The following is a 25,580-nucleotide window of genomic DNA, read 5'->3' as shown; positions in this document are numbered from 1 at the left end:
CCGTTTCTCTCCAAGCTTAGGTGCTGCCTGTGAACTAGACAATAAATAGTAGCAACAAAATTATCTCCTATACACATTGCGATAATTATTGTAAGAAAAGGAAAGGGATATTTTTTCTAAGACAGAGAAGGCAAATCCCAGCTTTCCCTTTTGCACTAGAAGATCTTTATGTCTATATGCAATGCAGACAAGACTATAAGTAAAGACATCTGCTTATGCAAACTTTTATTTTTGTATGGGGTCCCTCTGACTCCAGCATAACTCTGCATGAGAGTTTAGAAAAGGGGCTCTATTTTCTGAAGACACCTTGTTTTTAGAAAGCATTTCACAAATCCTCCTCTCCAGCTTCCACTTTACAGAGCAAGCTGGATGAAACTTGCTTATCTGCACTGCAAGAAGGAGAGCTGAAGCCGATGCTTTGAAAACTTGCAGTGGTATTTCCTTGGAACACAGATATCTTCAGTCTCCAACACTTTGATGTCTTCTTCAAAAACAAACAGGCTGACATTATCTCCATTTTCCTGCAGTTCTGATGTTTCTCAAAATGCAGCTTGTTTTCTCCAGGGTGACACACAAGGTCTGCCAATCCTACGAGACCAGCTATGCAGCATAATTACTATACTTCCAATTAAGGTAATCGGACCTGACATTCTGTACTATATTCCAATCTGATCATGTCTACCCTGGGAGCATCACCTGCACATGACCCACACTTTTCTTACTCTCCTATTCAGGTTCTCTGGGAAGGAAATATCAAAGCATACCCCTACCTCAGCAGCCTAGATGTGGTGCTTTCCTCCTGTCATAGCTAAAGGACCCTATCACAGAAACTTTTTCAAATTATCAAAACCCAGAAGCATGCAGCAACTGATCAGAGCTGTTTGCTAACGTTTCGAGTTCTCCACTAGCTGTCAGAGCATGACAGAAAGTCGTGCTGTGACCAGAGTTCTGGGCTAGCTCTGCTGCGGGCTTTATGAGTGGTACTGGGCAGGTTAAATAAGAACATGTCAACAACAGAGCCTACACTCGGGCACCAGATTCTATGCCCTTGCATTTAATTCTGCAATCCATGCAGAAAGTAAATGAGGAAATGTAGGTGCTATTAAAAGATGCTAACTCCAACACTGGCTTTGACCGCTCCATAAGACAATCTAATTCACCAACATGACAGACCACTCTTCAAGCAAAAAAATTTTCAGTCCATTTAGTGAGATTGACCAGTTTAGCAGTCTGAAATGCTCCAGCACTGGCTCAATGAAGGTGCTACAGCCATGAGCAAAGGAGACAGAAGACAGGAAGGAATAAAAACAGGAGGACAGTGAGACATCTTTCTGTTAACAGAGGGAAGCTGCCATGCCAGTGCAGCTGCCCATGAAACCATTTGTTAGGCAGTTCCAAACAGCATTAGAAACAGCTGGCATGCTGAGAGGGCAACTGCATAAATTAGGCCGGGCTTAACAAAAGGACAAACCATGAAAAACTTAACTTTGGCCACTGGGAGTCAACTCTGTTCATCTAGGACCTACAGCCCTGGAACCATTCCTGAAAGGAGATGCCTATCTATTTGCTCAGATAATGACTAAGACACGGATATTTTCTCCCAGAAAACTGCTGAGGGAAGAGAAGGCTTGGCAATGAGATGTGCTCACAGAGCAGCCTCACTACTACAGTCCTGCTGGGAAGAGGCAAAGGTAAATTGTTGTCCCTGTCAGCACACCAGCAAGGTTGAGATTTTAGCCAGTCTCAGGTCCAACTTAAAATGCAAAATTAAAACTGGGAGCAAGGACAAGTGATCTGGTGCCCTGCTTCCCTCATCCTGTCAGGTGGACATATCACACCACCAAGTCAGGTTTGCTTTTGTGGTCCCTCCCGGCAAAAACTCAACTCCCTTCTTACAGAGTAGTGCAACATTATGTGAAAGTCTTCCCACCTGCTCCCCTTACATCCCCCTGCCACCCCTTTTCTCATGCCAGCTGCACCCTCACATGCAACTGGATACATGGGGAAATTGAACTATAGCCTGTTTGTGAGGAAGAGGGAGCAACACTACAGAACTTGAGATGATGTCAGCCTTCTTTCAGAAAATTACTACATTAAAAAACCCACAAATTATATCACAGAAGAGGGAGGGAAACAAGGGAAGCAAGAGGCTTTATGCTATGTGCGCAGCACAAGAACCTCCTCTCGAGCACGGTGACTCCCACGCCCCTCAGGGCGCCTTGCTTTCCCTGATCCGATCCCCGACTGTATCTTCTTACGCTTTGTGCCGTCTCCCCTTGACAGCACCGCCCAGCCAACCTCCCCACGGCTGGGCCATATGGACCGAGTTCCAGCGACTTGCTGTGATCACTCTTAATTACAACTTCCTCTACGCAGACTTCGTCGCTGTCAGTGCGGTGCACTCAGAACCCGCTGAGAACAACATCTCTAAACCCCGCGCCTGCCCCACCAGCATCTCCCCACCACCAGCCCACACGCGGGCTACCCCTCCACGCACACACACCGCCCGTCCCGCCCCCTCTTTTCCCCTCCCCGTGTCCCGCCCCGCCTGGATCCGCCCCACCGCCGGTCCTCCTCCAGGGCTCCGGCATGTGCTGGATGCTGCAACGGAGGGGACGGCAGAGCTCCGCGGCCGGGGCCACCCTACGGTAAGTGCGCGGGCTGCACCGTCGGGACTGCAGCGCGGGGGGGTTCCGGGGCGCCCAAGTCCCTCTGGGGTCCCTGCGGCAGCGGGGAGGCGGGAGCGGTCCCGGTGAGCTGCCGGGGGACAAAGGAGGCGGAGACAGGTCCCGGGTGCGGGGAGCGGTCCCGGCGGAGCCCGTGGGCGCGGCGGGGCTGCGGGACCCGCGGAGCGCCCGGCTGCGCCCGCCGCCCGGGGCGAGGGGATGGTGCGGGCGAGGGGGCTCGGACGGGAGTGCGCTACTCGCCGAGCCGGGAGCGGCTCCGTGCTCAGCCGGGCGGCGGTCGGTCCCAACGCGCGGCAGCGGCTGCGAAAGTGTATTTACAACTTTGCGGCTGCAGGGCGGTGCGAGCTGGGGCCGGAGCGGTCTCCCGTTGTGTCACGTTATCAGGGGATTTTCCCGTCAGAGCCGCCGCCTTGCGTGTCCCTTTGCGGTGGTGGCTGCGGCTCCCGGACGGAGGCAGCAGGGGCGGGCCGGCACTGGCTGAGGACAGGAGGGGACGGGGCTCCGGAGGAGTTTGGAGTCGTGACAACTCATCAGTCCGTCTGTGTCGTGGACTGGGCACTGCCGGTGGGTCTCGCCGGTGCTAGATGGTGGGGTGATGCTTGAGCGGGACCAGCAAGACACCGGCTGCGCGACGGGAGGCACCAGGGGCCGGCTGCAGCTCCATGGAGCTCCCGTGGGCCACGCGATGGCACGAGTGTGGGACGCGTCCCAGCTGGCGCTCGGTTGGCTGCTACCTGCATCGCAGGTGCGGGAGAGTGACAGGGCCACGGCCCCGCGGGGCCCCCCGTGCTGCAGCACCTGGGGCAGGTGAGCCGCGTGGGTACAGCACTGGGCCGGCACCTCCGCGGGGGCAGCCTCGGGGGCGAGGGGCTGGAGGCATCTCGTGGGGCTGGTCTGAGTGGTCTGACAGCCGCGAGGGACTTTGGTCGGCCCGCTGTGGGCGGGACAGGGGAGGAGATGAGTGCCCCAGCAGGTGTGTGCACGCAGGAGAAGTGAGTGGGCGTCAGAAGTGAAAAAGTCTCCACACCTTTTTGTTTCTCCACCTCTTGGAATTTTTGGTAAAGATTTACAGGGAAAAGCTCTGGGTTTCCGGTGCTGAGAAATCATCATCTGCACCGGGAGATGTTTCTCCTGCTGTTCGACAGTGACAGGCACTCAAGTCAACTCCCCTGTGGCATTTAAAATGCACATCTGTGGTTTTCCACCATACCAGGAAACTCTAACGTGTTTTCTGAACCTTGTCCTTTCTTCAGAGTACTGTCATGATGCCCAGGCCCTGACAATGAATACTTCAAAAATGTTTAAAAAAAACCCCAAAGCAACAAACCACAACTGTTTGGACATTGGTGTCCCATTCATTTATTTAACTTTTTTATGTTTTATTTTGTTTGTGGTAAACTTGGAATGACAACAGTGTCAGAACCTCACTGCTGACTGTTCCTTCCATTTAATTGTTATACATTTTTTATCAAAGTGTTCTGTTTTCAGCACTGGTAATGTTGAGAGACTGTGTAGTAGTCAGTGATTTGGCTTCAGAAGAGGAATGCCACATTAGAAAAAAATGGAATCTAAACAGGGGGAGGGAGGAACGGGGGAAGTTTTCTTGCAGAGATCACCTTAAGGAGGAAAAAAAAAAAAAGGAAGGAAACAAAAAAGAGTAAGACAAGTATAAGCAAAATTTAGTCTCCATAATGCTACTGAAGAACAGCAGTTGTGATTATTCTTTTCAGTGGTTTACCAAACAATACTGTCTTTGCTGTTTGGAGAGAGTTTTTTCCCTTAGAATTTTTGTTGTTGTTTATATGATGAGCATGATAAACTGGGATGAACACCAGTGACACAAAACACCATTTGTATTTACATGTGGTTTGCCATTTGAAGTATTTTTTTAATAGAAGAAGTTTTTAGTATGAGGTAAAGGCCATGTCATTAGGGGTTTTGTGGGTCATTTTTTTCCTTGGGTTTTTTTGTTTTATTTTGTTTTTTGTGCTTGTGTGTTTCTTGTTAGGTTTTTTGGCTTTTTTGGTTTTTTGTTTTTTTGTTTTTTGTTTTTTTTTTTTTTTTAGCAAAGTTGATAATGCCCTCAGGCTACAGCACTCTTTGCAGTTCCCAACACTGCAGGTAAAAAGCAGATGAATCCTGTGGTTAGGTCTGTATCAGATAGCCTTTTTAGTAAAGTCGTTGCCCTACTGTTCCTCCAACGCAAGACAATGTAAATGACTTGCATGCTTACTGTGCTCCAGGGTTACACTTTTTTTCTTGCAGAAAGCCCTGTGATACTGCACTGCTCCTTGATTATCTTGGTGGTTTTTAGCAATGGTACCTTAATTCGTAGTGTGTGGCTAGTACCTGAGCATGGACAAACGGTGGGCTTGGCCCAAACTAAATCCCTGGAGCTACTGGAGAATCGCAGGAAGGAGATAATTTACTTCTCGTTAAACCATTTTTTATGCTTGCTGTTTTTTTTTTTTCCCCTCTATTTCCTCTCTTTGCACAATTCTGTATCCCCTCAAAAATTAAGCACTCTCTATAAGGCTGGGAGGTTTTTTTGTTGTTTTTGTTCTGTTTGGTTTTGGTCTCCGTTGCTTTCCCTGTTGCTTTGCTGAAGCTGATGTCTGGTAGTGCTGTGTGCAGCCTCTGAAACTGCATCTAATCATAAAGACCCTGCTGTTTGTGTTAATTTTATCAAGGTGTTGGCAGATTGGTATTTTCACACTTGTAATAGAGACAAGCTGTGTTCCAGGTGGAGTTTTATCTATTCTTTTTGTCTACTTTACGTAAATCAGTATTCCTCTCTGCACTGAATATGTTCAAGACTAGCTGTGCGCTTCAGGGGGAAAAAGAAGCAAACTGATGCAGAAGCTGCCTAGTTGGTCTGAATACTTAGGTGGTGATTCAAATGCCATGAAGTCACTAGTGGACTTTCCCCTTCCTCTGGGGAAGTAAGCCAATTTTTTTTTTTACTGGTTATTACTGGTAGTAAAGCTATTCCTGCTCAGAAGAGTTTATTATGTGATATATTGTGATAAAATATATTGTGTCTGACCTTACTGGTCCTGTAACTCAAGGTATTACTTGTGAAGTTAAATTATGCCTTTTTTAAATAAAGGCTTCATGGTCCACTTACTTTTAGAACTATTACAAGATCTTGGTAACAACAGAAAAATAAGGAAGAGTTTATTTACACTTTTTTGGACAGCTCTGGAAAATACTTCTGGAGTCTTGGAGATCCATTCCAAATCGGTCCAGCCTAGGTCAAGTATAAAAAAATACAACCTCTGTGAAATAACTTGTGCAAAGACAGGCTTTTAGAAGATTATCTCTCAGCTGTTGTGCTTGGGGCAAGAGTATCATAGATCCCCTTGGGAGATACCCTGTTTATAGCCTCAGTAGACTAAAAGAAAAAAAAAAAAGGAATATGTTTCCAGTTGGAGAATTAACTGATAGGCTTTTGGGTCAGGAGACCTCGTGTACTTGCAATTTGCATGATATTAAAAGATGTTTCTCTCCTGAGTTGCCAGTAGAGAGACAGGTCTTGCTGCTGCTCTCCCTGCTCTTCCTAAGCTTTCCAACAGTTGCAGTGGCTGCGAAAAAAACCTCACTTTCCCTTATTTTAAAGAACTTGGAGCAGCACTGTGTCTGTATTTTGGCTCTCCTGCTTCCCATAGGTAGAAAATATTAATGTTCTGCACTAAAGATTGCACTACATGGCAGAATTGCCAAGCACTGGAGTGCTAAATTGAAGTATCTTCTGTTTGTGTTCTTCACACTGTACCGGACTGGCGGTGTCTTCACAGCACTCCTGGCACTGCATATGTGTGAGCTTAAATGAGCTTTCCCTCCAGCTCCATCTCAAAAGAGGCATGTCTGTGTGTCTGGGATGAGGCGGGTTTGCTGTTCCAGAATGGCTCTTCAAGCAATTCACTTCCCTTAACCTTTGCAAGTTCTCATGCGATGCTGTGTTGGTGATCCAGCTGAGAAAATGGAGCCTGGCACTTTTGAGCAGGCTTCCTCTGCAGCTGCTCCATGCGAGGTGTAATGGATACTGAGGCTGGCTCACACCCTATCCTGTATTTTTGCTTTTTTTCTTAGGCTCCTGCATTTGCCTTGGCCAATCAATACCTCAAAGTGCTACTTACTCTTAAATTTTAATTTATGTGCTTGATTTATGAAGTATGAGGAAGTCTTATAAGTGATTGGTATTCAGTAGACAAGTCCATTAATAGGTTATGCAGAAGTAAAGAGATTCATCATGATGAGAAACTACTTGTCAGTAGTCAGATGCAATAGGATACATGCTACTACTTTTACCTGAATTGCATGCTCTAGCTGCAGACTTTTGCTGTTTGGACATTCTTTGAAACATGTACATTGCTAAGTTTTGCATATGCTTCTGATAAAATAATGTATTTTAAAAGGCTGCCTGTTTTTGTGTACAAAAATTCAAAGCCACTTTCCAACACTGGGAAGTGATGGGAAAACATAATCTCTGTGAGATCCTAATTTGTCCTTTTTTGCCTAGAGTCTTTACTCATTTGTCTATTTCTCTCAAAGGATTCCTGAATTCAGTTTTGGTTTCAGGAAAATATTAAGTTCAGGTGAGTCATGCTAGGCTGTTCTCAAAGGGAGCAAACTGCTGAGGAGCTTTTTTCATCCTATGGGAGAGCCAAATGGAAGCGTGGCAGCCACCCACTGTGGTCCTGCCAATGCTGCCCTGCCCTTGCATTTCCATGCTCTGCAGGAGCACCTGCTTTGGGGCTCTGTCCTCTGGTAAGCGTTTTTCCTCTCCTTGAGGACTAGTTAGTGTGCCCAAAAATGTGAGTCACTTTTACCTGGCTACCAGAGAATGGTACCATCCCTACATGAGGAGAGTTGTCCCTGTCTTTGAGCTTAAGGACTAGGGCAGCCTACAGAGTAGCATGGCAGCATCATCCCAGGAATGGCCACATTGTGGGGGATGCAGAGCAGAAGAGTTACAAACTCAAGAGCATGTTTCGTGTTCCGGCACTCACATGTAGTGCTTGATGTGAGGCAGGAAAACTGCACAGCACAAAGGTGGGGAGTGTGAGCAGTCATGCCTAACTAAGAGCTGTGTTTAATCCTGCAAAGAAGACTAATGAGAAAACATTTTCCTTGCTATTGTTAACGCTCAGTGTTGCCAGGGAGTGCTGCTTGTACAGGAAGAAAGAAAAAAAGTGTGTTGGTTGGTACCTAAAACCAATGCTCAGTGATTTCCCCATCTGTCCCACCTGCTTGGGTTCACAGGCCTGGAGTTTTTGAAGGCATCTTGCATTGCACCTCTCAAAAATCCTAAAGGAGAGGTGGAAGCCAGGCCCATATCCCATCCCTGCAAGAGGACCATGCTCAGACCTGACCTACTTGTGGTTAGCAGATACAGAAGCCTTGCTGCAGTGGCATCTCCCACATTAGGAGGCTGAAGCCAGTTGTCCCTGCTGCCAGTGTTGCATCTGTCCATGTTTGTGCTACTAAGTAGCATTCGGTGTTTGAAGGCAGGTGTGTGCCCTAAGTGGTTCGTGGATACCAAATTTGGTACCTTACCTCCTTGTGGCATCTTTGCCCTTGGATGTGTCATGCTAGTCCTGGAATGATGCTGAGACAGACGCATTTGAAAAGTCAGTGTGTTTCTGGGCATACGCTGCAGGACGTGACTTAGTTTTTCTTGACTCCTGGTCACCTTTCGGATCATCTGCAGCCATGACATAAAGCTATTTAGCTTCAGTCTTCTTTTCTGCCCTAACAAGCAGCTTTTTTTCCCCTCCCTCCTGACTGATGCATCTTCCCAGAGCAACTTTCATCATTGCAGGGAATAGTCAAAAGAGGTGGGTGGGGTGTTAAAGTTGCTGGGAAAGGCTAATATATGCCATCATGACATCTTTTATTTACTCAGACTCTTTATTACTCTGTTTTGCAGATAGTACTGGTGCCCTACAGTGTGTGTCTGAGGGGACAAAATACCTGGAAGGTGAGGGGGCTTCTCGGTATTAAATTAAGTCTGTGTTTCATCATGAGTACAAGGTAGCCCACGTGTGGGTTGCTGCCAGGGGCAGATTTGTTTCCAGGCAGTTGTCTGTCTGTCTTGCTGCAGGACTGCCTTGATTAAAGCTCCCTAAGCTGATTGTGAAACTGCAGCCTGGGAGTCTAGTTGTCTTAGAGGCCTAAGACATCTCTGGATAATAGCTGGAAAATATTAACAAGAGTCTTAATGTTTCTGGACAGTTTTTGATGGAATGCCGTAGGGCCCTTATGATAAAATTTCATCAGGAAGATGCTCAATGCTCATTCTCTATCCGCTCTAGGAAAAGCAGGTATTTTACTGTAATAAACCTTACAAAGCACGTTTCGAGGTGTTTGTGAGAGAAGCACAGAGTTATCTGTTGTTTTGTCTTGATAGAGGAAGACTTTGTTCTGGTTTGCTATTCTGAGCTGGTAGGTGATGACTCGTTCATCTGTTCACTTCATCCAGTTGAGATGTGGCTGTCGCAGTACCTAAAGGCCAGGATCAGGACCCAATCAGAATTAGGACCCAATTTGCTGTGGTCCCAAGAAATAATGTGTAAAATACAGTGATGTTCATAAGGCTACGTGAACACACATGATGTCTGGATGAGACCTTCCAGACAGGTTGGCTGTGGTGTGGCCCCAGATTCAGTGGTAGCAGGTTATCCTTGTGTCATTGTGTATATAGGGGGTATGAGGTGGTTTCATGAGCCATCACTCTGATATCCAAAGCAAAGAGGTTCCTTTCTCCTTATTCTCCTCCTCTTCTTCCTCCCGTGGAGGACTTTGCTGCTCTTGTCTGTCTTGCTGGGGGAAACCTCATCCAGTCCCGCTTTGACCCGCTTTGAGTTTCTGGCCCTATGCTAGGGGGCAACTTGAGGATCTGTGGAGAGAAGAGAGGAAGATTTAATTGAGTTTTTATGGCCATGTTTGAACTGCTTAGCGAGAGAAGGCTTGAAATTAGTGACAGGCATGTTTTCCAAAGCTCCGCTGCATGTGTGTTTAGGTAAAATAAACACTGCTAAATAAGCTGTGCCACCACTCTGGGCAGTAATAAGCCCCCTGTCTGATACCAGAAGAATACAAATAAATACTGCCTTTGACTGTTGTAATTGATAGACTTGCTGGGCCTTTGACTAAACAATCACATCTCAAAATGCACTTCTTCAGGAGCTAAAACATGAAGTTTGAAAAAAAACCCCAACACAACAAAACCAAACCACCTGTGGGGTGTCCCAGAGGCCGATGATTGACTTCAGCTTTTATTAATTCATCTGCAGTTCATTTGCTGGAGCTTTTAGGGTTTAATTGAGGTTAAGAGGTTGGAATCAGTGGTAAACAAAAGAATGGCATATGGGCAGTCTGAAATTGTGTATGTTTAAGTAAGAGCATTCCTTCTGGCCAATTGTTTTCATTGGGCAGTTTCTCTTGACTCACAACTCTTTTTTTAAAAAGGTGTAAACATGCAATGCTAGCAAGTTAATGATTCATTAAGTTTTATCACACCCTAACATGCCTCTAGGAAGAGAAGGTTGAGCTGAGCTTGTGTTTGACCTCCCCCTTCAGATTAAGGACGTTTCTTTTTTAACCTCTTACCTGTTGTGGCAGGGTCCACAAGCTCATTTGTTTTAAAACGTAAGAAGAAAAACACCTTCTCTCTGGCTTTTCTCACTTCCCTGTTCTGAGGGTCCACAGCCGGCCTCTTAAAATTGAAGTGGACAAAGCAGGTATGAGACCAGAGAATAAGTTTTCTAGAAGCTTTGTTTATTATAGAGTCTGTGGGGAACTGGGACTCAGTTTCTTCAGTTTTCCACAGGAAACTGTGCATATGTTTTTCATGGCCACTTTTTTGGTCCTGTTTTCAGTTCTGGTATGAGTCCCATGAATGTCTGGCTGTGATTTCCCTTTGCAAGTGGGAACGTGTACCAGCTAGTGCAGCTGTCTGACAATTAAGGTAAACCTCCTTATGTTGAAAACCTTGAGTTCATATTCCGAGGTCTTTATGCTGTCGATAAAGTTTATGGCATATATGACATCAGTTGGCAATAATAATGGTGACTTGTTGCCCTCAAGTCATTCTGTAGACATCTGTAATTTATATACAGCCATTAATAATGCGTAGTCCAGAGCCTAAGAAAGCATGCCAGCATAATTATATCAATAAGAGAAGATAAATCAGAGTTTTTCTCTTAATATTTCATTTAATGACAGCTTTCACCTGTCCCAGAAAGTCAAATATGTTTTTGTCACTTGTTTATAATTTAGAGCAATCTTTTAAAAACTCCTAGTTCTTGTTTAGCTAAATACCAGTTTTGAAAAATGTAGTAATAATAGCCTTTAATAATCCCCTCTTCTGCAATTTTTTGTGTACTTCTGTCTCATAAGGAATGCTCTACATAACTTGAATCAAAAGTTGCTGTATTAAGAAGCTTTATATATTCTGGCTCAGGGAAGGAGATGCATGGAACAGTTTCTATACTTGCAAAAGGACACTTGCCCATCTTTCTTGTATTTGATTTAAAAAAAAAAAAAAAAAAGAAGGCTTGAGCATGAAGTTGAAGGGAGAGGGATAAAATCAAGTTCTGTTTTCTGTACTGTACTTTGTTTTTCCATGACAGTTTGCTTTTCCCCCATCCCATACACAAATTTGATTCTCTCATATTTTCCTCCTGAACCAGGACAAATACGATTTTAAATACAACCTCCTTGAGAGGAGGTTGGCAGTGCTTACCTCACAAAAAGTGTTTGACAGTGACTCAACCTTGGGAGTTTGTGTTCCACCTCATCCTTTGAGTTGTTGTATAGAGGATTTGAGACAGCGATTTCCCATGGACTAGGGATGGAGTGATGGGGAAGACAGATCAGATGAAGTTGTCTGCATGCCTGACGCATGCCTGCTGATAGCCCATTGAAATCTCTGCTTTGGCTGAGAGTGAGGTACCTGGTTGAAGAATAGGATGCTCCCCCTTGTCATGGGTGTTTTCAGGAAGCAGTCACCTGCCTTATCATTTTCGCGTGTCTGGAAACCTTGAGTCCGGTTTGTTATTACAGAAGGACTGCATTGTTTTATGGCACTCTCCTCAGACTTTCAAGCTCTTTAAAGGTTGACACTGCCTGGTCTGTGCTATGATGCCGGTGGAAACGTTGGCTGGCCCTGGAAAATGAATGACTGTTGTTTTGTTTGTTTGTTTTTAAACAGCAAGAAGAAAAACATCCCATCACATGCATGTTGTGAGCAGCTTCCAGTGCCGACAGAAGCACGGCACTGATGATCTCGCCTTTTCAACAGGTGCATGGGATGAAGGGAGCCTGAGAACCCGTCTGGAGAGGAGACCCTGGTCCCTGTGGAGCTGCCCACCATGAGCAGGGCACTGCTGATAGGCAGGATGCAGCCAGAGATCCGGAGTGTCTGTGTCTTCCTGCCCACCCGTGAGCAGCTCAGCCTAGCCGTCGGGGTGAGTGGCCAGGAGGGAGACTGGGAGGTGACTGTATCATTGCCACAGTTCAGTTTTGTTAGGTCCTATTGTTCTCCCAAAAGCTTGGTGCGGGTCTGCTGACCGAAAGGCTATTAGCCTGCTTAGGGTAATTGGTGTTCCATTTTCTAATTGGGCAGCTTCAACTTACAGAGCTCCTTAAAAGTCACAAGTGTGTTACAGGATGGGGGGTTGCTTCTGCTCTTTTTCTGCTGTTATTTACTTTTTGTTATCTCTTAAGTGTTTTTCCGACTCGTAATAACCCAGCAATTTTTGAGAAATTGAGCCCGAAATGCCTTGATGACTTAGCAAGTGTGCCCAACACGTGACTGTTTACTCTGGCATTTTAGCTATCACTGGTTTTGATAGCCCACAGATCCCTTCAAAGCCTCCAAGGCAGAGTAAACAGCCACTGAAGGTGGGCTTTTTTTTGCCTCCTCGGAGTACTGTGCACACAAAAAACTAGAGGTAAGTTGCTTCACTTCTTTGATCGCTGCTTTGAATGTCTCAGAGTGTGCACAAATGACAGCAGAGGCGGCTCAGCTGGAGCCCAGGGTGGCATGGTGTCTGCCACAGCACGGTGCTTCTTTGTGCACTGCTGGCTGCTCCTTGAACTTGTGAGAAACTGAGCTGACAAGAGGCACTTCACGTTCAGAGGACAAGCTAGCCTCAAAGATAAGTGCTCTCTTGTGAGCGTGTGCGTGCACTCGTGTGTGAGCTGGGGAGAGTTTGCTTTGTTTTGGGTAGGTTTTTTCCCCCCTTCTGGGACGAGGAGGGGGAGAAGACAGTTGAGGTGAACTGTTATTTTAAGCACTTGAGTGAAACAGTGGCTTTTGAAATTATGTGTGCCAATCTTCAAAATCCGCGTCGGAATTTTCCTACCTGCTGTGTGTAAGTGTAGCGTCCTTAACTGAAACAGCCTCAAGGGCTGGATGTAATAAAGCTTTAACAGCAAAATCTGGGACACTCTGCTTCTAGGTTACTGGTTCAAATCCAGCCCATCCACTGCCCCAGAAGGCTTCTGCAATCTGCTAGCTTTTGTGCAAGCCACAAAACGATGATTTAATTAAGTTCCTGGTGGCAGTTGCACAGGCCTGGGTAATGGTGTGTTGCATCTGACCCTAAATCTCGCCTTCTCACAGCTTTTATCAGGGAGGCTAAAGATGTGAGATAGTGGAGCTGTCCTGCTGTGGAGAAGGTGCGGACTGGCATGCATGAGGGCATTGTGCCAGCAGGCCTGATGTTGTCACTGCTTCTCTCTGTGCCTGTGCCCAAACTGAGCATGCAGCTGTTCCTTCACCACTGGGTTGTGCGCTGGCAAATCTGCAGTTTATCATCAAATCAGAGTGAGAAAGACCCTTAAGATTGAGTCTGACCATAAACATGGCACTGCCAAGTCCACCACTAAACCAGATCCCGAGATGCTACATCTACATGTCTTTTTTAATTCCCCCAAGATATTTAATAAGAGTAACAAATGGTCTTTTGCATTGAGCGCCTGCCCCTCCAAAGAGCTGGGGTGCCTTGAGCATCACCATTTTGTCCCACAGAGACGTCCCTACCACAGCACCCTTTGTATTCCTTTTTAAAGACATGCACCATCATAGTTTCTGCTGCCCTTTTCTTTTGTGGCTGGGAAGCTGGGGAAGTGTGTATTTGGAGATGCCTGAATGTGAAAGGGAATAGCTGTCTGGGCCAAAACATGAGACCTCAACACACAGTTGTGTCCTAATTGCATAGAGAGTGAAACATGACCTGTTACAGCTGGGCAAGTCACCAAAAAAGGCTTTTCATTTGGCTTTTGGCTTTACCGCAACACCCCTTCAGAACAACAACAAAAATTAAGATTTCACAGCTGGAGAGATCTTTCTTTTTTAAAGAAACATCAAGGCAATTTTCTAGTGATGTTGGTAGAACCCAAATTTAATTAGCTCAACTACAGATGATACTTTGTGCATTTATTAGAATAATAATGCCACTACTAAAGATTTCCAAAGCCTTTTAACCTCTTCAGTGTGGAATGCAAATACTAAACAAGCTTGCAGCTCAGTGAGGTAGGTAGGAATGGTTATCCTCCCAGCAGAATAAATTATAGATCCTTCCAGTGATAAGCACAATGTTTATGCGGGTAATGCCTCTCTCTCCTGTGCCATATAAATTCCACCCTTCCAGATAAGAGTTTACCTGTATGTTTTATGTGGTCACATACAGACTGAAGCCTACTCTTTAAAGTGAATTTGTCTTACGCCCTTCACAGATAGTGCTGTTGAAGAGAGAAGAGCAGGAGCCATTTTAAATTCCTTCTAAATCGAGTATCTCTTAATTAACTTTGGCATCCACCTTTCTGAAGGCACAGTGAATTTGAGGGGATGGTGAGGAGGAAAACTGTCTTCCTGGGGCTAAATGTGAACATGAGGAGAGGCAGAGCAGTGGCTCTAGTGGGCACTCACTAGTGGGTGCTGCAGCTGACCAGCTGCCCTGAGGATTGCAAGGCAAAGTGAGAGATTTCTGCTTAGGAGAATGAACATCAGAGCACAGAGCAAAGCAGTCTGCCTTCTTCCAGGCAACCCCAGTGGAGAGATAGCATGTGTGCACCAGGGAGCTTGAGCAGGCTGTGAGCGAGAATGGTGCAACCAAAAGTTGTATTGGTTGTACCAAAGATCTTGTACTGGTATCCAATTTGTTCAGCTTTGTTTGTCTGACAGCATTGTGGCTTATCTCATCAACACTTTTGAACCTGTTGATCAATATCAACTAGTTTTTATGATCGATGTCAAGCAGATTTCATAAAATTTTTTGGGATAGTAGCAGCTGAAGGAAGGAGAGATGTAGGCTAGCAAAGGTTCAGCTGCCGATGAGGGAGAGCAGGGCAGGCAACCACTTGTGTTTGGGTAGTTCAGGAGCAGCCCCAGCAGATGCTGCACCTTGCCCAGCTGATAGAGTAAGCATGAACAGAAATTTCTGGAGGGGAGGAAGTCTGGTGAGGTCCTGTGTGTTGGTAAATGGCAAGCATAGGTCTGAAGTCTTTCAGTGGTTCTGTGAGCAGAAGAGCTGATGTTTCAAAGCAGATGGACCAAGAAAAATAGAGATAGATAACTAGTGCACATGAATATTTGTACACAGAATGACCTTGGAGTGGCAGTTGCCTTCTGTAAACTTGGACTTGACTTCACTTTGGACTAAATTTTACGTGTAAAGAAGCCCTGAGTCTGACATGGGGCAAAGCTGAATATCAGTGGAAGGAGTGATTCATGGTTTTTCTGGGATGGAGACTGGCACAGGAATCCCATGCAAATGAGCAAAGTCCAAAGAGAAGCGTCCAGATGAAAAATGCAAAGGGAAATCTTAGTTGCTTTGAGCAGAGGGAAAAGCAGGAGGAGGGAACAGCAATTGCAAATGTAATTGGTATTGCATAGCCTTGAAGGCTGGGAGTAAAACTTGATACAGAAAGCAAGTGCCAAGAGGAGAATGGACAAGGTGGTAGTCGCATACCTGCTGTGCAAGAAATCTGCTTAAATCACTGTTTAGAGCTGAGTGTCACAAAACCCTGAAGTGCTCATTCCCTAGAACTAAGTATCATAAAGCAGGGTTCTCTTTCCTTAGGTGTGAAAGCATGCCACTTAGAAAGTTCATCTCATCATATAGCATTTAGAGAGAGTCCTGTGCTGCCAGTGACTCTTGTATGCCCATAACCATTCTGGCTAGAGCCTTGCTTTCTTAGCAAGTCCTTCCCAGGTAGAAGAACATGCTCAGACCTTGCTTCCTTGGGAAAGGAGACTGATCTGTGCCTAACTTTCCCTTCCAGGTTTGTGTTCTAGGCGGCTGAGCAAATACTGCATTTAGGAGTGAGACTGTAAGGATGCAATCTCATGTGGAGAGTTGTGATAAGACCAAGATGTGGGTTTGGGTCTTATTGGAACTGTGCCCTACCTCCTCCCTTCACAGAGCACACAGGTGTTTGCACTGGTGTGGTGCAGGCTTCAAAGCTCCTGATAAAACTGTAGTGAGTGTCTGGCTAGTGATGCCTTGTCAAGTAGAAGAAAATGAGTACTTAAATGACCTCCTTTCCCATTGTCCATGTCTAGTGACATGGTACATCTTGGGGCAGGGAGGGGAGCGCAAGCCAGTTTCTGGGGAGTGTGGCACACCTACCCTAAGAGAGTTTGAAGAATTAGGATGGCGATTGGTTTTTGGGAGAGTTAAGCAGTCAGATTCTGCCCTGTCATCTTTGTTTCTCCGAAGGTATACCCCTCAGGATGGCTGCTCCTGCTGCTGTTGCTAATCAGCATCATCTAGCAGTGGGTAATGAAACTGAGGTCCAGGCCCATTTTGCAGCTGCAGCTGGCTGCACCCTGGCCTCAGCTGAGGTTGTCAGTGTTGTTCTGCTCTCCCCATCTGCTCTTGCTCAGAGCTCTTTCCCCTAGGCCTCTGTGGGTCGGGAGGTTTCTCTTTGTGCCTGTGGATTTTCAGTGCTTCTGGGTTGGTGCAGTGGGTCAGGAAGATATGAGGCTAGAGATGGGTGGGATGTTCAGTGGGGGAACCTTCCAGTCATAGTACATATCCAGGTCTGCACATGAGGTTAACCAGAATCTCATTCTTTCTGGGGGAGCCTGAGCTCCTAGCAGCCCTGCTAGCAAATTTACTCAGTAGCCATGCTGCAGTGCCGTGGTGCTCCCATGGCCTGTGCCATGGTGTCAAATACTGTCCAGCCTCTGGTCCCCTGTGGGAGCGTGTGCTGGCAGCTCTGCTTTCCCAGTACATCCTCAGTGCATGCATAGCATTACAGGAGGCAGGGGTATTGGAAGGTCTCAATGTGCATGGACATGGGCAAGGGCTTAAAGGCTGTTGGTGACAGCAGCAGAAGATGAAGATGTTAATGACTGTGTAACCAGAAGTCAGCAGGAGACAGAACAAGCTCTTCTGTGTGGGTTACAGAGCAACCTCGTCTCTAACCTGAGCTATTTCATCTGAAACTATAGTCTTGTGTTTCTTTGGGTACTTTTGTTTCTAGATCTGAATGAAAGTTTTCAATTTTTTTTTTCTCTTAACCTCTCAAAACAAAATCTGCAAGAGAGCAGCATTTTCATTTCTGATTATTATTCTGTAATAATACTGAAAAAAGCGTGTTCTGTGGGGTGGCTGTATTTGGGTTTTTTTGCTGTGGTACCCAAAAATGCGTTGGCCAACGTAAAGAAGAGTTGCTCTCTCCAGGTGCATGAGCCATCTGTAATGTTGGATTTGTTGTGTCTTTCAGGTCAAAGCCACTGGACAGGAGCTCTTTCAGCAAGTTTGTGATGTAGTGAAGATTAAAGAGCCTCACTTCTTTGGCCTCAGCATTGTTAAAAGTAAGCAAACTCAGTGCACAAGCAAGTGACTTGGCAAACATCCACAGACTCGCTTGTGTATTTACAGTGTGTGCATATATACACAGCGGCCATGCCTGCAGGGGGAATTTGATTGTAATAAGGTCACAAAGTATGTAGATTATGCACAAGCTTCCCAGAGCTCTTTTGATCTTTGGTATGTGGGCAGACAAATTGGGAGAAGGGGGGGGCTTTTGTTCTCCACCTTTGTTCTTAGGTTCCACCTCTTTATGGGGCTTTCTCTCCTGTAGCAGGAGTTGCTAATCAACATATTTTTCACTATATATAATGCTGTAAGTATTGAACAAGAGGTGAATTTTTAAAAGGGCTTTGGAACTGAAAGTGTTACTTATCTTCTGAAGCCACACGCGAAGAATGTAGCACTGGGGAGGAAACTCAAATGATTTTAGGGGACTGAATGCACATGTGGGAGACCTTGGGGTTTTAAATACCACGTGGGAAATACAAAACTTCTTAGTCTGTAGGTTAAAGGTGAGTCTGCTTGGTCCTACAGCTTAGTATTGACCAGGAAATTGTGTTAAGATGATGCCTTAAAGGAGCAAACTGATATGAGAGATTACATTTCTAGGATGCTGTGAGCACTGGCACTCCTCCAACTCTTAGTAAGATGGATCTGATGTCCTGCTTAGCCTGCCTCCCCACATTTTCAAAAGCACTGAAAGACTTTTCTTTCCTCCAAAAATTTTCTCAAGTGTGTAATTTACTACCGTAATTCTAGATATTTCATTGAAATGAGAGTAATCTTTTATGAGTCCTTCTAAATAAGGTTTCTTTTGCCCCCTTACAAATATGTGGGATAAAATAGGTGCTTTTTAAGTTTCTCTCATTTCGTTTCTGCTCTCGTTCTCTTAAGAATTTCTGGGCTTTTTTGAATATAGCAGTCAAACTGAGACCAGCATAAGCTTTTTATCTCCCTAAGGAGAGTCTCCATAAGATTCCATCAAAACCACTAAACCAGTAGCTAACGAATATACCTGTGTTTTTAAACCAGTGCAGGGTTTTTTTTTAATGTGAGGAACACCTGAATGCTTTCAACTTTTTTTCACAAACAACTGTATTTCTGAGTCCTTCCCTTTGCCTCATGTTTTTAACACCAGTTTTTGCCTGTTCCACTTGGAGGACATCTTGGCTGAAATTGGAACTCCTGTCCTCCCCTGTAAGACAGGGCAATTTCATGCCTATTTTCTTTGAATTAGGTGCTCTGTTCTTCCTATGTTTCTTTCACTTTTTCCCTCCCTTTGCATGTTTTTTTACTTCATATTTTCTGTACCCTGCTTTTTCTTTCCCTCCGAACTGTCGTGTGGTGCAGTTTCCTTCACCTTGTGAAACACAGAGGCTCTGACCCCAGAATACCCTATTGTGGCAGATCCCTTTAAGTCCTTTGGAAATATGGTGTAACCACCCTATCCCAAATAGCATAATAAAGCTTTGCTGACTAGACCTTAAAGTATATTGTCCATAGCTTTAAATGGAAACTATCCTTTCACTACACAAAAGTAAAGGAAAAGAGTTACAGGAGTAACCTTTTTTGTTTGTTTGTTTTTGTTTTTGTTTTGCTTTCCTTGCTGTTCCTCACTCCTGCTTGCTGTAGCTCAGATTGTAAAGCTGCTTAATTGAAGGCTTCTCATGCTCACCCTGGATCCTCCTGATAGCCATCTCCCTCTGCCCCCCATGCACCCATGCAGGTGCCAGAATTTTGGATAAGAAGATTTTGTTTTTATTTGTGCCCCTGTTTAAGAAACTGTTGGGGCCAGATGACAGACGAGTGTCAGCAGTGAGTTTCTCAGCCTGAATGGCCATAGCCATCAGGAAGGCTGCAGCAATCTCTTGGGAGAGGGAGCAAACCTGCTCAGTTTATTTATTGCTTTCTCTGGTCCATGGCTTTAGTCTGCCCAAGTCCAATAAGCTGTTGCCTGGAGTCTGGTGGGGGGTGGAGTTTAAGGTTTTCTTTCTTTTGTTTTTAGAATAGCTCTGGGTTTATTACTGTAGTAGAGGAAATACTTTTTCTGTTCCACAACTTGGTTTCCTCCCCCCCTCTTGTTTTGGCCAACAGACTGGTGATCATCTCCCCTGCTGCCCGTGGTGGCTGAGGTCTTGCTTCTGTAGCAAAGGTAGCACTCTTGAGTCTGGCGTTTGGAAGTAGCCTTTAAGGCATTACCTGCTCTTCAGGGATTTTTGGCTTCACAACAAGCTATCACCTCAAGAGAGGGAAGCGCTCAGGTCAGGTTGTGGGGAGGCCTTGTGTAAGTTTTGCATCGCCCAGGGTTGTCTTGGGGGTACTTAAGTCGGTTGCCTCGGTTGTGGAGCGAGTCAGTGTACATCCCACGGAGTCTATGAAGGGGAGGCATGGGGCTGGTCTGTGAAGAAAGGCTGGGTTAGATGTCCAAAAAAGGGAGAGGAATCATTTACATTTGAGAACAAAGTCATGCTTTCATCTCTATGCTGCAGCTCTAGGACATAATTTTTTTAAAAAATAGCTGCCCTGTTTTGATAATTATATATTTCCCGACTTCTTAATGTGTATTTATTTTTGGGAGTCTGATGCTGCCACATGCAAAACTAGGTATTCTAATCCCCCTGCACCTATTACTTTCCTGCTAATTTGTCAACAAAACCCTGACTGTCAGCAGTATCAAGAGAATGAAAATTAAAGGATTTCTACAGCACTGTAGCCAATCACACTGCATGGATTATCTGGATTAGGAGCCCATTTGACCTGCAGACGTTGTACAGATACACTAATGCTCACTTGGTCTCATAGTAAGTATGTGTCTGAGGGGGAGAGTTTGGGGTCCTTAATCATGAACAGAAGTTTAACCCGTAAGTGTGGCAAAAATGAAAACAGCACCACAAAGCGCCATGCAAACTGCAAACCATGAGTGCTGTCAGATCTGAGTTCTAGGTCATGGAGCATGTTTTCCAGAATTCATTGCCTAAATTTTTTTGCCTTCTGTTCTGACTGTTGCTGAGGGCAAGGTTCAGGATTAAAGGATGCAGTAATGGTGGCAGGATAGCATTTTTAGCCCCTTCTGCTCTTGAACTTTTTTATTCTCAAGAGAAAAATCACTTCAACCAAATATATTTGGTGGGGAAAAAAAAAACAAACAACACATGTTTGTCTATAAGAAGTTGATCACTTTGAATATAAAGTTCAGGAGTGTCCAGTAATGAGAGGCCACACCGGCACAAACCCTGGGACATGTTGCTCTTCTAGTTTTGTCACAGATTGTCAGGCAGGCTATACCTTGCATACTGCTGTTGCTGAAGTGCATTTTTTCCTTGTAGTTTACTCAGTGAAAGACCCTGCGACCCTGCCAGACTCAATCTGGCTCCATAGGCATCAGCAGCTGTGTCTTATGTGGCAAATCCTCCTGAGGGGTCAACCTTATCTAGTGCCCCGCGGGAGGTTTCCCTCTTGTTATCAGAAAGTGTGTGCAGCAACACATGCAGTCTTCTAAAACAAAAGTGATTGTCAGCAGACAAAGAACAGCCAGGCCTCCTTTGTAGTTATAACACAGATCCTTCGATCCTGAATCTTGGGCTTTTCCTTTCTAGGAGCAAACCTTGCTTGACCCAAGGAGATGGAAACCTTCAATTGGGAAGGAGCAAGACTGTAGCTCCTATACCCTGCTGCTGTCTCTCCATGCCTCCTTAGCGGTTTGTCATGCTGACTTTCTACCAAAACCAAATCCCTTTGCTTCAAGGATCATCCTTTGGTTATTACAGCTATGGCTGTTCACCTTGCCAGGCCCATGCTTCCCAGCACACGCTTAGCAAGGAGCTCAGTGATTAACTCTGCCAAGACCACTCTGTCTCCAGTTAATTCTTCTGGCATCTGTGTATCCTCCAGTACTGAAGTTCAAGGACAGAATATTCTACTATACTATTTTTATATTACATGGATGTCTCTTACAACAAAGGGTCTCTTGGTCTCTTAAGAGACAGATAACAAAAGAAATTCTCCAAAATACCTTCTGATGATTTCTACACACCAGTCCTCCCCCATTGTCCCTGCTTCTGCCTGTCCTCTTAAATCTACTTGGATAGTTGAATCTCCTTTATGAATTTCTTCTGTATTCTAACCTAAGGTACAACTCTATTACAGTGACTTTATTACCTCAAGTGAACTAAATGCAAGATAAAAACATGTACAGAAGTGTACCACCTAGAGGGAATTACAGGGGTTCAGGTGTTCAGAGAGTATATAGTACTTCTTTAAAGTACTTACTTATACAGTCTCTTTCTATGAAGGCATTTTTTCTGCCTGTACCTGCTGTAAATTTTTGCTCCTTCAGCATCAGTACAGCATCCAGCCAAGGGGTCTACTGCCTAAGAATTGCAAAGAGTTTGTTTGCTCCTGGATGAGCAGTGCTAGAATGGTTCTGCAGTTCTTCTTGTGCAGAAGAATCACTCATGATGCTGCCAAAGTCTGAAGATCTGTGCCTGGGCTTGCCTTGTTACTAACTGTAAGATACCAACATAAAATTCCTGCAGGAATGACTGAGCCTTTATCTCAGTGTTAAGACCTCAGCAGTTCCTAACAGCCACAGGACCTCAGGCTTCTTGGAATTGTCTCCTCTCATAATAACATCCTTGTGCCTTGTGTCCATCCCAGGTAAAGAGACCTCAGCCAGGACCTCTCTTGCTTTACTCCCAGCCTCTGTTAAGATTCTTCTCTTCTTCACTTGGTTTACATGGGCTTTCTAACTAGAGCTAAAACCACAAGGTTATCTGAAACAAGTTCTTTTAGACCCCTTTGTAAACTAATCAACCAGATACTGGAGGGTAGACAACGTTTCTTTCTGTTGGCTTGAAAGGTAACACCAGGAGCATCCAGAAGTTGTGTAGAGGTGGTGGGAGCAGATGCCATGTGGATAGTGGTGTTCCAAGACCACTAGCACTTGGAAGCTTGGGGAGCTCCACATGCAAAAGGAGTGAAGGAGCATGTAGCCAGCTCTTCACTAAAAAAAAAAAAAAAAAAAAAAGGCATGCTGGTATTCCGGGAAGCTAAACAGGTTATGTGAGCTCTACAACATGAGGTTTGTTTTTTTTTGAGGTGAGGGGGAGGGTTTAAACTTTAGCTCTCCCCCAACACCAGCATCCTTCTGTCCTGCTTCTGCTCTCTTTCATGTTGCACCTCAAGGGACATAGTGGTGTTACTGTGAGGCTTTTTGCAGTGTCTGGGAGAAGTTAAGGACAATTTTTTCACTTCTAAGGCAGAAAATGCTTGCTATGTAGAAGTTCGGGTCCTCACTACATTCATATTTTATTTGAATCCTATTCTTTTTAACTGTCTAGTTCTATTACTAAAATATACTTGATGCAACCAAATTACTTAATGGGATGTTCCTGGCTGCCTACGAGGCCTAAGCTCTTCTCTTGGTAGGACACCTCTGTGGAATTTCTCAGTGCTTCTAGCCAAAATGAGCACAGGAGAACAGGTTTTTGTTATTCACCATTACTTAGCTTTTATGCAGAGAACTTACCTTTCATAAAAAATGAGAGGAGGAGGAACTGGTTAATGCAAAATAATGGCTTTTGGAGTAACAATGACTCAGAACTGAATTGATACTGTATTACAGCCATCATTTTCTATTCCCATTTTTCCTGCAGTGTAAATAATGCCTATTGTAAACCTACATCACTCACTGGAACTGTGTCACTTTTTTTTCTGACTGGAGACCTGGCCCATTATTTTTCTGCAACAATGCGCGTCCTATATTTTCTCAAATATGCAAATGCACTAAGCTAATTTTGCAGAGTAGGAGCAGTGAATGCTTGCATTTCTGCTAACTCCTTAATTTGAAATGTGATTTTTACAGCATAAACTTTCCATTTCATTTGAGAGCTCTTAAAAGCTGAAATAGGGAGAAATGTGTAAATTGCATTACTGCTGACTAGCTGGCTGTCCAGAGGCATTTCTTGGGGTTGCAGTGCACTGTTGTGTCGTGCCAGGTCTGGGATCTGTACACACATACGTTAGGGAACCTTTTAAGAGAAGCTGATGTATTTCATAAGGTCACTGACAGTGCTGAGATGAAATTCATGAACGCGGTGTCTGCAGGTGGATGAGTGTCTATTTGCATGTGTGCATGCTTCTTGATACCTTTTATGTGTGCATGCTTCTTAGTACCTTTCAGTTGTCCTTCAACCAAGGCCAGTGAAGCAATGGCAGTGTGCACCTGCTGAGTATCCAGCCCTGCATGGATCCACAGATCAAACATATTCTTCCCTGGAAAGGTGGCCATCTGTGCATTTCTATACTGTCCTTTACAGCACTGCTCAGAGGTGCTGCAATTTGGTGTCCTCATATCTGTTAGAGGTGCTTGTTTTCAAACCAGACACAGTTTTAGCCTCTGTCAAAAGATCTCTTAAGTTTCATCACTAATCAAGTTTAAGGAAAAAAAAAACCAAACAAACACAACAACAACAACAAAAAACAACACCAAAAAAACCACCAACAAAATAACCACAAACCAGTTGGGCTGCAGAGGGAAATACTTCTTTGTTTTTGTAGATGGAGGCTTACACTACAGGTTGACATTCCAGCAATATTAACTTCATTAAGACAGGAATGCAGTGCTGCATTCTTGCACGGGAGGGAGGATGCTGGACTGGGCTGGGGAGGAGTGGGACCCCCAGGGAGAGCTGATAGACTGGGGTGTCCTCCTGCAGCCTGGCTTATTCTCGCAGTCGGTGTGTGCCTCTCGGTAAGCCTAATAATAACCTGGAGCTCTCAGGCTTGGCATCTGGGCCCTCAGGGAGTGATCTCTCTAACCTGTGTAATGTGACAGATAAATAGGGGCTGTGGGGTGTGGGTAACAAATGACTTCATTACAGTGTAACTGTTCTGTCATACTTTTCCTCTTTCTGACCTAGTATTCAGGTGTGATGGAACGGTTCAGGATATGCCACTCCTCTTGCTATTGCTATCTTTCTCTTCTGGCTGAGGAGTAATTCACCTGTTTCTCTAAACACCTCTGTGCATGGGATCATTCCTGAGTGAGAAAGGAAAACTGTCGCCTCAACTTGTTACAGCCATGCAGGTTCCCCACCCTCTTTACAAATGGCAGCTAAACACCACGGTGCTGGCAGAGTCAGCACAGGCTTTACCTAGCACTTCTGTGCCATCAGGGGCAATGCTGTGCCTGGTGTAGGAGACTGTAGAGGAGCAAATGCCCTACCCTGGGACTGCCAGAGCCCAGGGAGGGACTGGGGGCCGTGCGCATGTTATCCCACTCCTGTCCCTTGCTGTGGAATTGCTTCCTAAATGAGTTTTACTTACTTTTTAATAAAAGCTTTACAGAGAGACACTTACCAGCTTGGCAGCTGACAAGGGACAGAAACAAGGCTAACAGATGAACAAACCCTTCTCTCTCACTGACTAGGACTTCTACCAGCCTCTTCAAGGCAGCGTTATCTGATCTTAATGGACTTAGAGAAGCAAGGGCTGGGGCCAGAGTAGTCCCCCTGCCACCCTGTCTTACAGGCATATGTGAAGAGGCAGGTAGAAGATGCAATCTCTGTGATGATGAAACCTCTTCCTCTCCTTGTCCAAATAGCCAAACAACTTTTATATCACCTTGTGTGCTACAGAACCTAAATTCTCACCACCACCGCTTTCAGAAATTCTATACAGTTTCAATAGTGCTGTTAAATACTGTGCTGTTTCCGTAACAGAAGTGTAATTATATTAAAATTACAACTGCAATCAGTACAATGCAGGAAAGAGCATAAAGATGGAAACAGGACTCTTGGGGATTATCTTCTTCATATCCAGTGTAACTGTATTTTACACAAGGTCTCCTATTAGGGTGGGATGTGGACTAATTTGGGATAGCACTGAGTTTCTTTCCTTTGAGGTGGGAGCTGAAGGAGTTACCAATAGGGGGTTGTTTTGCTAGCTTGTTTTTTGAAAGGTAGCAAAGAACATATTTGCTACATCTGCTCCTGTAAGAATCTGGAATGCTTTGGGAGGTGGCTGCAAGGTAGCTCAGAGCCCCTTTCAGCAACTGCTA

General features: G+C 45.0%; 1 protein-coding gene across 2 annotated transcripts in view; it reads left to right on the top strand.

Moving 5' to 3' along the window:
- The first annotated feature begins 2,603 nt into the window (after window positions 1–2,603).
- Window positions 2,604–25,580, top strand: part of FRMD1 (FERM domain containing 1) — a 37,825-nt gene continuing 14,848 nt past the window's right edge. The window contains exons 1-3 of one of the 2 annotated variants that reach the window (XM_027889148.1): window positions 2,604–2,648; window positions 11,995–12,160; window positions 17,433–17,523. In XM_027889148.1, the coding sequence (XP_027744949.1) occupies window positions 12,065–12,160; window positions 17,433–17,523 (187 nt within the window). In that variant the 5' untranslated portion in view covers window positions 2,604–2,648; window positions 11,995–12,064. Of the gene's footprint in view, window positions 2,649–11,904; window positions 12,161–17,432; window positions 17,524–25,580 lie in introns of both variants that reach the window. The other variant, XM_027889149.1, reaches the window with a different exon arrangement.

Source organism: Empidonax traillii, unplaced genomic scaffold, assembly GCF_003031625.1.
Source record: "Empidonax traillii isolate 1590-97213 ecotype Southwest subspecies unplaced genomic scaffold, ASM303162v1 scaffold254:size1037790, whole genome shotgun sequence".
NCBI lineage: Eukaryota > Metazoa > Chordata > Aves > Passeriformes > Tyrannidae > Empidonax > Empidonax traillii.
The sequence above is the reverse complement of the archived record's forward strand: the minus strand, read 5'-3'. Positions and strand labels throughout refer to the sequence as shown.